We start from the raw sequence: 12611 nt of genomic DNA, 5'->3' as shown, positions 1-12611 counted from the left end.
TACCCAAATTTCCATCCCTTCCTCTGTATATATTTGCTCCTATTTAGCAAGTTTTTAATGATTATTATCGAGGTAAGTAACGAGTAACCAAGATTAAACGGCTGTATGCCAATTAAGATGGTATTTGTTTACATCAAATGGGTTGGAGCATCTCCAATTTATGGGTGATATTAAAAGAAATGCGACCAGGTTCATAATTAAACTCTCTAGTTAAACAAAGTAAAGGCCATTTGTAGTCCTCTATATCTTAAATACAACGTCCAAAAGGCTAGTTGGAATCTCTCATTAATGAACCGTCTAGATGGGGAAAATACCAACTGCACAGGTCCGCATTCATTCTGTGAATCTTATTTGGGACATATTTCGACGCTATCAAGGGTATTTGCCCCAATTTTATGGACCATTTGCATATGTCATCTCTTTCTAGTTCCTTGTCTAGGGGAAATCTCTTATTTTAAATCTGTTGCAGAATGGAATGTTTGAAGTACCCTAAGCATTCTTCCATCTTATACGTTGTATCGTTTGCTTATTTTAGCGCTGAAACCAGTTTGTATCTGTCTAAAAATTAACATCTATTCTATAGTACCAGTTAAGGTCCGAATTAGCCGTACGCCAAAGTTTTATTCTTGTCCCGCTGATTGGAATAATGAAAAGGGCGAATACATATAGTTCAGATATACGGATATTTTACACAATAATCTACGATTTATAAATAATAGTTGGACCTGTACTCTTGTATTGGTAAGATTTTACGGTGACTAGTTTTATATTCCACGGCTTGAAAAGAATAAATGATTTGGACGGGAATTTTATAGTCTTACTTGTATGTTCACCAGTACCAGTTTGTTTGAAAGGTACAATTATCCTCCAAAAACATTTAGGATCATAATGGAGAAGGAAATGGAATAAATTGGTGACTTTTGGTAGGGAATGCTTTGACGCTTCAGGGGAAGTAAACGGGATTGTTGTAGACTTTCCTGAACAATACGCCCTTTAAATATAATAATCTCTATTTTGTAAACTTTAAAATTTTTTTCTATGCCTGTAATCCTGGAATAAATGACCTCTACTTTGCCCTAATTTGTAAATCCACACACTGATATTTCTCTTCATACCTAAAGTCTATTGGTTACAATCACTCTCTTATCATCAGTTAAAAATAGAGGATATAAACTTTATAACTTTCTTGAGGCTAATTCTCGCATAAATCTTAAAGGACCCATTTGTTATTTGTTCTCTGCATTCTTCCCAAAGGCTCATTCAGGACTCGCTCTTTTGCCACTTAAAGCTGCAATTTCGCCAAATACACAAATGGTTTGTTCAATAAGGCCATGTTTAAATCCATTCATCCTACTTGTCAACCCTGAGGATATGTCATTTATCTTATTGGTACCATTGTGCATGCGGAAGGTCCCCATAGGCGGAGGAAGAATTGTGTTCAGTTACTATAAATAAATCAGCCATTACGTTTGCAAAAATGAAAAGCGTACAATCGTTGGTTATTCTTATTATTTACTCATTTTTCGTAACCTCTTCAGAGGGAAATACTTTTGACCAAAGTTTATTATCTTCCAAAACATTCACCACCCTGGATATCAGGGACACAAACAGAAAGTCTGGGTGCAAAGTAGTAGAGGGACTACTTGATCAAATACCTGCTCGTTTATTCCTTCCGATTTCTAGGCTTATAAACCACGTGGTTGATAAGAACCAAGTAATTTGGATATCGAATGAAAATAATGAAATGGCGGTAGGTGTAACAGTTTATCTAAGCGATGGAACGCCAAACATCGTACAAATTGCCGTATTAAAGGGAACAAGTCTTGAAAATCTCTTTTTCAAGCAAAAGGGAGGGAAATGGGTCAAATCTCTGAAACGCTATGCTGACAAACTGAATGGATTAGAACTAGATATCACATTTAAATCAGCATTTGTCCTCGATATCAGACACAGGGATCCAAATTATCTCTACAGGGCTCTTAACCTCACAGTGTATGGTGAGAAAGGCGTCGTATTCATCCCAAATCCGGGCTATCGTGTAACGGAACTTAAGGACAATGGAGTTCCCATATGGAACACAAGTGGAAGTTACAGGGCCGTTTATATCCTAGCATTGAGTGGAGAACGACCAGATAGCTCTATAACGAGTCAAGAGGCACTGGGAAAGAATAATTACTGCCGACTGAGACACCTCTACATTGTCACACGAAATAACGCCGGCCAGATGGAACACATTGCATTGTCTAAAAGAGGAGGAATCTGGTTCCAATCCACCTTTCCAGAGATACTTCAAACCGCAATTAACCGCAAAAACAGGTACTCTGAGCATTTCAAAAGCGTCGACGAAGAGGAGATTCCAGTCACGGTTACACCTAACAGGAAGGATTACACCGACGTAGATGAAAGTCAGAAAACAAACCTCAGATCCTTCAGAAAGAGGGGCACTAGAGTGGGAGTAGTACTTGATCTGGCTGATGATTATAATCCTGGAATCAAAAGACTTGAAAATTCGTCCTACGAGATGAGTTACGTCATGTATGTTCCAACGGGAAAAAAGTACATTATAGAAGTTATGGACGGAGAAAAGGTCCTCTGGAAGGCAAAACAGAGGGAAAGATGCAGGAGAGTCCATGTATTTTTAAATCCTGACATGCACATGGTCGGACTTGATGTTGAAAATAATGGTGAAATCGAGAATGTCTACTTCTCCAAAGTCAATGGTGTGTGGGAAGAATGAGCTTCTAGACAAATATTAACGAAAATGCAGTACTATACGTCATGATTGCCAAAGATATTATCCATTTGTATTTTAAATTTTAATTCTCGCCCTCTGAATTTCAGAGCCGAGCAATTTCAACACTTAAAAATACTCTAGAAATCTAAAATTTAGTTTACATTTTCATGATATTTTCACACATTCAAGCATGTGTTATTGCATATCAGTAAAACATCTATTCTCTGGACTCTTCCATAGGGTCCCTAGAGATACACTCCATAAGACTCCCTACTAAAAACACTCACAAAGAGCAATAAAAAGAACAAGCAAGTGACGGAAGAACTCTCAGGACATGTACCTTTATAATAAAATGAGTAATGTACTATACCAATAGTTAAGGTTAGAGACTCCCTAGCATTCCAGTATACCAACAAGAGAATAGTCTAGAGAGGGTGTGTCTACTGCCTACCAAGGGTAGGGAGAGTACTACACACGGGTGATTATAAATGAGAGTATAGAAGGCCATTTCCAGACAGTAACACCGATGGCAGTTCCACCACCTAGTACACTTGCAATACCAATTCCTGCTTTAGCACCTGTACCAAGTCCAGAATCAGGAAAGTGTATCTCCTTTAGTCTGTCAAGTTCTTTCTTGAGATCTTCATTAAGAAGTTGAGTAGTTGCTTCCGATCTAGGATATTCTGTCCATACAACATTCTTACCAAGTTTCTGGTAGTACTTGTATGTAGTTGGAGTTTGCAACTTCAGTTCTATTAACAGTGGTTTATAGTGATTTTCATCCTTATTCCAATAAAACACGGTTACATCAGTTAGAAGATCATCGGAGTTTATACCAAGTAAGTTCCCTTTATGTTCAATATTCTTTAGCTTAAAACCTTTATTATCCTGATATTTAGAGTGGGTATACTGAGAGTAAGATTGTTCAACAGTGTCTTTGGACACTCTGAACGTTAGGGTGTTTCTTCTTGGACTATACGTCGTTTTACCTTCCTCGGTATGAGAAGCATCTAAAATTACTTTAGGTGTAGCATATTTCTTGAGGATATTTGGAATATTGCTCTTCTCACTAGCCTGAGAATTCTTCAAGCTTGTCTCCTTTTCCCAGAAAGTCTCTCCCAGATATCTACTGTACCAGTGGTAGCCTCCAATAAAGAAGTAGATGAGGGAGGGCTTACTACTATCTTCAGACCAATAAACACATATGTTATTCATACCGGCTACAAATGGGAATCCAGTTTGTTCTAAATCCCCTTCAAAGAATCTGGAAATGGAAGGTGATTCTTTATTTTTAGTTACAGTAAAACTATGAATATAATATTGCTTTTCACGATCAAGTAATATATCGATTTTGTATTTTGTACAACTAGGACATTGATAAGATTCACTTTTTTCTGATATATTTATAGCGTGTGCTTCATTTCTCAAACAGTTCTGCTTATTCAGCTCCTTCAGAGAATCCTCTTTTATCTTGGAATGTTCATCGTTTTTCCACACAATACCATTAGTACTGCTACTAGTAGTATAGTAGACTGAGGGGTCTCCATCACCAAGCTGAATTAGGAGAACCTTTTCATGAGTAGTGTCATATTTCCAGTAATAGACGGAAACACTGGATTCATCCGTTGGTTCTGGTCTTAGGAAGTAAAAACCTCTACCATGCTTTATAGTTCCAAGTTCACCATTTTCAGGAGTATGCGTAAGTTTAGTGTATGAGCCATCTCTATCAGGGTAATTTTCCACCGTTAGATTAACTCTTACACCAACTTCATTGGTGTAGTAATATCCTCCTTTAGCATCTTGTCGAACTTTTTTATTCCCAGATCCTCCAGGATATCTGCTAATATCTACAGTAGAATCGTTTTTTCTCCAAAGCTTCCCTCTAAGATCATTCGAAAGTTGTTCATAGTAAAACTTGTTAGTTTCTACCTTTTGTAGGATTGTCCTAATATCCTGATTAGTGAGTCTCTTCTTTCCATTTTCTACAAACTCATAAAACTCCGAATCCTCGTCTACAGTTTTACTGACATCTTTGCATATGTAGTAATAGTTTCTATCCTTTTCGGTGGCAATCTGTACAGCCAAGAGAATAGTCCCTCTGTTTGCGTAGTAGATTGTGACTTTTGAGATTTTTCCTTTTGGTGGAAGAAAAGGAAGGTACTTCTCGTTTTCATATGAAATAAATCTGAGTTCGAATGATTCTCCTCCAGACTTTGTATATTCATAGGAAGTATATCCTTGTGGACCATCATGCTTCTGGGACCCGTTTATGCCATCACCTGGTTCACTGAGTTTGTTTGGATCTATATCCAGAGTTTTGTAATCTTTTGTCATACCACATCTTCACTAGCCGGTTTCTCTCAGTATCATTATCTCCCCTCGCATCATCCTTCATTCATTCCTCCATAGTAGTACTCCATCAATGTCTCAACTGGTGTGAGCAGAAGGATCAGTATGGATGAATGATGATAACTATGTAAAGAAGAGACAAGAGACAATGTGCAATAGGTGTGACAAAAGAGTATAGGTCTAAACAAACAATGGGCACTGATGCAGGAGGAAGAATAGGAGATATAGGCACTCTTTGGACTCCTGAAAAGTCCACAGGATCTAGAATGGTAGTAATGTAGAATAACATACACCCAGAGTACTTTGATTTTATCAGAGGAAAAATCTGCCATCGGAAATGAACGTTATAGGAGAAGAGTTCAGGGCAAGGACTGGATATGACTATCCTGGAGTATATAATAACTGCTCAATAGTTTATGGTGAAATGGAAATATAATATCCTTGGATGTATTTTCTAGGGAATTTGTCAATGGTCCTGCTGAATTTACAATGGAGAAGCCGTTGGGATAAATATTAGTGACTACCCATCCAGCAGTAATCCATTAATACCCATTAGTTGCCTGTTTAAAGTCCACGGAAGGTGTTATGAAGTTGTCTGAAGTGCTCTACTACGCCATCCTTCCTGCCTTTTGTCCCTCCAAACTTTACATGCTTGGCTTACTCCTTTTTATTCCAGTGACAAAGATACTTTGGAGACTCAGTAGAGGAAATTATGGTCTGAGGAAGAACTATCACTCTTCACCCCATCCATTCTGTCTACTTTTCTTCCTCTTCATTCCTCCACTCATATTCTCCAAGTATCATGGGCCTAAAACACTATATACTAATCAAGAATCTCATGGTGTATCATAGTGGATGAACGTTGGAGGAGAGATGAATGTCGCTTCCATTCTTCTGGTAACTTGTCTACTGGGACTCTGCCATTGCAGGAGGTCCAAACTTCCCACTGACGGACTCTTTATCGAGGTTCTAGACGACTATGCAGAGGATGAGATTGTGACCAGTAATTTTGTAGAGGAGACAAGGAAAAGAGGATCGAACGACAAAAGACTTGTCTGGGATATGGCCCATGGAACTGCTTATGAAGTAGAGTACACACTGTCATCGGCTCGTAGATCTAATGCTGGAAAGGTAGAAGATGTAGCAGTGGAAGATTCAAGGAGACTACCTTACTCTAGACATACTACTAATCCCATTACTCTCAATCTTTCTGAACCTGATCCATCAATCTGCGGAGCCATTAGAACAGATGTTGATGGCATTCCTGCAGTAGTATACCTCTTAAAGTCTAGCCAAATTAATAAAATTGTGAATGGAGACAAAAAGGTCTGGATAGCATCTAAGATGAAGGTTGGCACAGATCTACCTACTAAGTTCGCTCTGGATCTATCTTCTCTCAAGGAAGATGATGAAAAATATCAACTTGTAAAATGCGGGAAGGATGATGTTAATCGTTTGGTTACTCCACACCCTGGTAATCTTATAGAAAGAATCATAGATGGAAATTTGGAAGTATGGACTGCCAGTGACGGCCATGTTTGTTACCTTTGCGAATATTATCCCAAGGATGACTCTGGAGAGATAAAGTTACATGTCAGGAAGAACGAAGACTTATTATCATTTTCTCGCTTTGAGAAAGTTGGAGAGTGGAAGAAAAGGTAAATTTAAATTCAAGTGATTCCAATTGTAAAAATTAGGAACATGTACAGTAGCTCTTCATTGACACTCCCTCTTGACACAATACAGTACCATAATTCGGTATCTTGTTCATACTCCAATGAGAGTGTACATGTCTAACTAATGGTAGTCTCTTAAACCATACTAATATATCATTTATCTGTCATACATGGATGGTTAGTCCTAGAGACCCTCCACTAGCCATTTATCGTCCAATGAAAACTCCATCCAGTGCATGCAGTCATTTTAAATCTTTCTTCTACCTTGCGATGCTACTTGTCTACTCCGCTAGCTGTCTGACATATCCGGTGAGTTTATCACCATAAGAATCCCTCCATGGTTTACAGAGTCGGAAATTAGATCAGTGATTGTACGCAGTACGAATAGACCTGGAAATGAGACCTTGACCACTTTAAGGGAATAGGCTGATCAATTAGGGGAACATCAACCTGCATGCAAATTCCTTTGACTCATTTTTACTCGTACTCTTCTTTTAACAGTCATTTTAAACGCTCACGATTGTAGATGATGTTGAGAAGGGTCAGAGTTCCTTCATGGCAAAAGTGCGTACAGAGGATGCAAATTGAGAACCTTGTACATCTGGTGACCGCCATTTCTACACATTACTTACCCTATTCTTTATTCTATATAGAGCGTCCCAAAATAACTCCTCTATTAGCTACCTCTCGACCTTTCCTTTATCAGGAGTTGTTCCTCTTCATTATCGTCTGGAGGTCATTTTTAGATTTAAACACGCCCAAAGGGTAAAATAATATAGAAGCTATTACATTACCTCCAATAGTATGAGTTTAGATGTGCATGCAACTCTCGGAGGTGCTGACAGCGGAGTTCCTGGTTTTGGATTTTGTGACTTGGAGGATAACTCATCGCACTCGCACAGTTCATTTTCGGAAGAAGATGATTCTATTCCCTCAAATAAATGTTGTTGGCGGATGAATGACTCAATGGGAATGTTAAAGGATGATGGTTGGGATGAAAGGGTTACCCATCAGAGTTCACATGTTACGTCTGTAAAGCGAACTAGTTTTACTCTTGAAGGAGTTAGGAATATGGATAGGAATTTTATGATGGAAAAGAAACGGGTTTTAAGGAAATATAGCCATCATTTGCTTCGAAAATTACGAGCTACTCGCCCAGCTGTGAATTCGTCAAGACGAGTACATTCTGGGCATATTTCAGAAATTTTCAGCATTTATCGCGATAATGAGGGTTTTAAAGGAGGTATAAATGGGATGAACGAGAGAAATATCGCGATAAATGCCTTTAAAAATAGAAAAATTACCACACATGCATTTGGAAATAAACTCGGTTTTCAGGGCGATCCAGGGCCAAAATTTTTTCATCCTTCTCATAATAAAATTATTTACAAGAAAGATTTATTCAAAACTCCTTGTTCACCTAATATGTCGGCAAGACGGCCATCTAAAGGCCTACTTCTTACCATTTTCTTTGGACGTTTATTAACAATCCTATTGACGCTATCGCTACTTCCATCGTCGGTCTCTGGAGGCGGTTTGACACTAAACATTGCGAGGGAGCCTGAGGGTAAGAAGCTCTCCAAGGTAGAGTCTGTCAAGGAGGGCATCCGCTACACAAATTTTACAGTCAGGAAGAAAAATTACATAACACGCATTGTGGACACGGCGTATCTAATTTGGCAGGCACAATCAGTCAATGAACTCTGTACAAGTTTCACCATTTATACTTTTCACAGGGGTCACAAGTTGGCATATGCCCGCATTGATGTCGGCAAAGCTCGAAGGTTCGCCCATTACAAATTCACCAATCCGGGCTGGGAGAGTATAACTCATGCGGAATATATGCAGTTATTTGACCACCGCTCGTCTTCCCTTGTCTTTGATGTCTCGGCCAGACATAACATTGACCTATTTAAAATAACCTTCTATGAGCCTTTTGGGAAGCCAGCCTTTATATTTCACCCCCGGGCTACAAAGAAGATTAGATACATTATGGACGGACACCTCATGCTCTGGAGGTACTCGGAACGCGAACCTGAATGCACATCCGTTGTGGTACACAAGGAAGGCATAATTCCAAGGTACATGCAACTCATCATCAAAAATGGAGATGTGTTTGACAACCGATTTCTAGAGAGGTTTGGACACATGTGGGAATTTATCAGCAAGGAGAGCTTTTACAAGAAAGTTGATCAGACCAGTGAAACAAGTACGGAAAAGCCAAGTCCCTCTGAAAGTGCAGCGTCCACCTCCAAAGGCACTGAAGGTAAAGAAAAGGCCAAAGGCAGAAGATTCTCGCTGGAAAATCTCCGGAAATCTATGACCAAAGGGGGACATAGTTGATGATCGTTTTATGATGTGGAAGCCATGGCACTAGGAGATTATGGACTGAGCGTGTCCATGAATGGTCTCTGGAAGATGATTAAAGAGAGTAAACTATTTTAAACAAGTGTGAACATTTAGGACGAGTAGTATCGCCTAGACGCCTGGTTTACAAAACCAAGAGTCGAGGAAACTGAGAAGGTCTGCTTCATCTTTTCAGAGCAATCACAGTTGTAATCTTTAATTTTTAAGCAAATTAGAATAATTTGTACAAATTGATGTTTTACGATGTCTTTCATGGTTTTGTATTTTAAAAGTAGAGCCTCAGACAGACTATCATGTGGTGACCATTTACACGTTTACACCGAGTAGAATGGGTAAGTCCTGGAAAACATTGCAAATTATTTAAACAGAGAAAGTGTGTATGTGGACTACTAGGGAAGAGTTAGTTAATAGGAATCCCAGGGTGTATGGTGGGGAGAAATTCCGCTTGACAAATCTGCATGCAGATGTAAAAAAGCTCTAGACAAGACTATAAAGGTTTTTTGGGAAAATAGATAGTGTTTGAGTATAATTGTGTTTATAGAAAGCCAAAGTGTGTATTGTAAAGGTTGAGAAAATGACTGGTAAGTTTAGGAAAGAACTGGACATAGACCCAGAGAAAATTGATAGCTATGTTAGTCAGGACATACGCGGAATCAAAGACGATCAATATTTTAAACCATACACGCGGTATGGATATAGTGCGACATCATCATCATTTCAGTTAAATTCCGTTTCATATAGTAAAATAAAATTCGACCATTTTCCGGTTATAGCCAACGTAGAAAGATTTTATACTTATTTCAATGATAATAAGAAGCTTCCCTTAGCCTTTCAAGCTTATACGAGTGATCAAAGGTACCATTACTATACTACTGGAAATATCATAAACTCTACCAAAGCGGATGCTACATTCGAGGAATTTATAACAAAGGAGGGACCAGGTAGTGGACGGACTAAAGAGCATGATAAAGAACTTACTTATAATCAAACAATAAACGTATTGCAAAATATAGAGCAAAATGGTAAGCTTGAATATAGCGATTTAGTCGATGAAATCAAGAGAAATCTTTGGAGGACAAATGATGTATTTTTTGACCTTTCCAAAAAGCCTCAGTCAGGAACTGAGAAAGTAACCAAATATAATTCTGACACGACTGGTATAGAAATTATTGTCAAGATTGCAACAAGCGGTGGATTTTTAAAAGTTCAACATGACACTAAAACTAATAATTTTCCATTCCATATTAAAGGACTTAAGGATCCCGATGAAAAAATAATTGTCATGTCTAGTGGTTTTCCAAATGATCTATTGGAGAAATTTTCCGTGTACTATAAAATGGATGATAAGAGCTACAAGCATCCATTTATGATTATCCTAAATTTATCCAAAGATAAGGATCCGAGATATCTTGAAAGTAAATATATAATATTAAGGAACAAAACGAATACATGGAGCATTCGCAGAATTACGGTTAATAATTTAGATGAGGAAAAGGATCTTACAAAGATATTGAAAAGCGTTGATAGCTCTGGGAATGTTGATTTTGAAAAACTAGATTCTGACCTTAAGAATAAGCTTACAGACGTCACAGAAAATCTTCTCATAGATCTAACAAAAACAACTGAAGAACGTGGTACCTATAATTCTGATAAAAAAATCATCCCTTACAGAAAAATTGTGAGTACTGGCTACTCATTTATTTCACACGCTGATACATTTAATGGGTTTACCGTTACTGCAATTAAAGTGACTACTCAGCATTCCATAAATTCTCAAGATCTCATTCCTAAACGTACTGATAGACTAGATAGACTCAAGGTATTCTATAACGGATCAACTACCAAGGATCCGTCGCTCATCTACTTCTTGTACAGTAGTGGGAAGAGGAATTGGATAAGTAGACATCTTGGAGATACCACTTGGAAAGAACAGAAGGATCATCTTCCAACTAGTGATGTAGATTCTGAGAAGATTAGATCACTTCTTGAGAAGCTAAAGATTCCTAATGTTCAAATAGATCTTTCTAAGCCCAATACCGGTAATAGTACATATCAGCCTGAGGATAATACTCTGAAGTTCAAGGTTGAAAGTAAGCAAGATCCTCCTGACTCTGGGTTCTGGAAGTTCATGTATACTATGACTCAAAACAATCAACCTTTTACAGTTGAGAGTGTTAAGCACGGTAAAACTCCTCTAAATGGTATATCCCCTCCTGACAAATTACTTAGTATCTCAGTCTATTACCTTGGAGAGGATCCCGGAGATGTAAAGAAACTCCTCCTGGTTGAAGTGGCATTAAGTGGGAATTCCAAGTACCTATACTATGAAAAGAAAGATGAGAATGCTAATTGGACAGTGTTATCTACACATGAACAAGGAACTAAACTAGAAGGTTCTCTTCTCACCCAAAAACTTAACCAGTTAAAGGAGAAACAACATCCTAAAAAACATGAAACCAAAAAAGAAAAAGAAAATAAATCTGAATCTCAAGAAAAGAAGGAGGAAGAGCTTACGAAGGAAACTCACAATGGAGGAACTTCCAGACAAGACTCATCTGGTAACAATTCCTCTTCCTCTGAATCGACTGTAGCTTCACCTCAAACTTCTAGTAATGCTGGTAAAATAGCTGGTGGAGTAATAGGAGCTCTACTTTTCATAGTTCTCACAGCCCTACTCGTTAAGAAAGTTGGACCCGCTGTAAGAGCCCAATTGGAAAGCAGAAATCCTCCATTGTAGTTTTTAGGGTTTTATTCTCACAAATTACATGTTATTTTCCATGGATCTACTCCAGGCCATCATTTCATGCAGATCAAGTTTATGTTTTTGATGCATTAATACGAGAGAGTGTACACCACCTCTTACGTATCCGACACGATGTATAATTAGTCTTTAACGTTTATATTCTATATGTATCTTGACGCATTATAGTTACGAATATCTTACATCAATAAAATGATCATTCCATGTATTTAGGGTCCGTCTGATCTATTCCCCAAGGTTCATTCCAGAGATTATTCCTCCACTCTAGGAATATTTAGAGATGGTACAGATTTAAAACAATGTTAAATATTTTAAAGATTAGTCTCTCTTATTAAGGAAAGAATGAATGATAAGCTCAAAGTCATGCGAAGGATGAAAAATGATACAAATGAGAAGAGTATCAAACTAGAGATAAGTAGAGAGAATAATGGGACTATAGACTATCTATGCACCAACAATTCCCCCTATATAACATAACATCAAGTCAAGTAGGGAAATAACAAGGACAATTATTGGTAAATGTCTTCGCTAACCAGAAAAGGGATGATGGGTCTCCACATAACCAAGTATGGAGTAATATCTCCCTAAATCCTATCCATTATAGACATACTTGTTTCGTTTTACAGAATGGTCTTTGTCTATATTCATTATCAACAGTAAATGTTTTGTCTTGATGTTGAGTGGGGAATAATCCAGCAGACATCCATCTGCATGCATATGCAGG

The 12611-nt window shown here is 38.0% G+C and overlaps 5 protein-coding genes across 5 annotated transcripts; 4 read left to right on the top strand and 1 right to left on the bottom strand.

Moving 5' to 3' along the window:
- Nucleotides 1-1477: 1477 nt before the first annotated feature.
- BEWA_047810 (signal peptide containing protein) lies at nucleotides 1478-2737 on the top strand (the record flags this gene model as incomplete). Its single annotated transcript, XM_004831711.1, has 1 exon — nucleotides 1478-2737. One exon carries the CDS (start codon nucleotides 1478-1480, stop codon nucleotides 2735-2737), a length of 1260 nt encoding a protein of 419 aa, XP_004831768.1.
- A 465-nt stretch (nucleotides 2738-3202) lies between these two features.
- On the bottom strand, nucleotides 3203-5068 carry BEWA_047800 (hypothetical protein; the record flags this gene model as incomplete). The annotated part of the gene is made up of 1 exon (XM_004831710.1): nucleotides 3203-5068. The coding sequence occupies one exon, from the start codon at nucleotides 5066-5068 to the stop codon at nucleotides 3203-3205; it is 1866 nt and encodes a 621-aa protein (XP_004831767.1).
- An 888-nt stretch (nucleotides 5069-5956) lies between these two features.
- On the top strand, nucleotides 5957-6745 carry BEWA_047790 (signal peptide containing protein; the record flags this gene model as incomplete). Its single annotated transcript, XM_004831709.1, has 1 exon — nucleotides 5957-6745. One exon carries the CDS (start codon nucleotides 5957-5959, stop codon nucleotides 6743-6745), a length of 789 nt encoding a protein of 262 aa, XP_004831766.1.
- A 980-nt stretch (nucleotides 6746-7725) lies between these two features.
- Nucleotides 7726-9102, top strand: BEWA_047780 (hypothetical protein; the record flags this gene model as incomplete). The annotated part of the gene is made up of 1 exon (XM_004831708.1): nucleotides 7726-9102. One exon carries the CDS (start codon nucleotides 7726-7728, stop codon nucleotides 9100-9102), a length of 1377 nt encoding a protein of 458 aa, XP_004831765.1.
- A 598-nt stretch (nucleotides 9103-9700) lies between these two features.
- BEWA_047770 (hypothetical protein) lies at nucleotides 9701-11863 on the top strand (the record flags this gene model as incomplete). Its single annotated transcript, XM_004831707.1, has 1 exon — nucleotides 9701-11863. The coding sequence occupies one exon, from the start codon at nucleotides 9701-9703 to the stop codon at nucleotides 11861-11863; it is 2163 nt and encodes a 720-aa protein (XP_004831764.1).
- Nucleotides 11864-12611: the final 748 nt, after the last annotated feature.

The sequence above is a fragment of the Theileria equi genome (assembly GCF_000342415.1).
Source record: "Theileria equi strain WA chromosome 4 map unlocalized gcontig_1105316255041, whole genome shotgun sequence".
Classification (NCBI taxonomy): Eukaryota; Apicomplexa; class Aconoidasida; order Piroplasmida; family Theileriidae; genus Theileria; species Theileria equi.
This window is presented reverse-complemented; position numbering and strand designations above follow the sequence as displayed.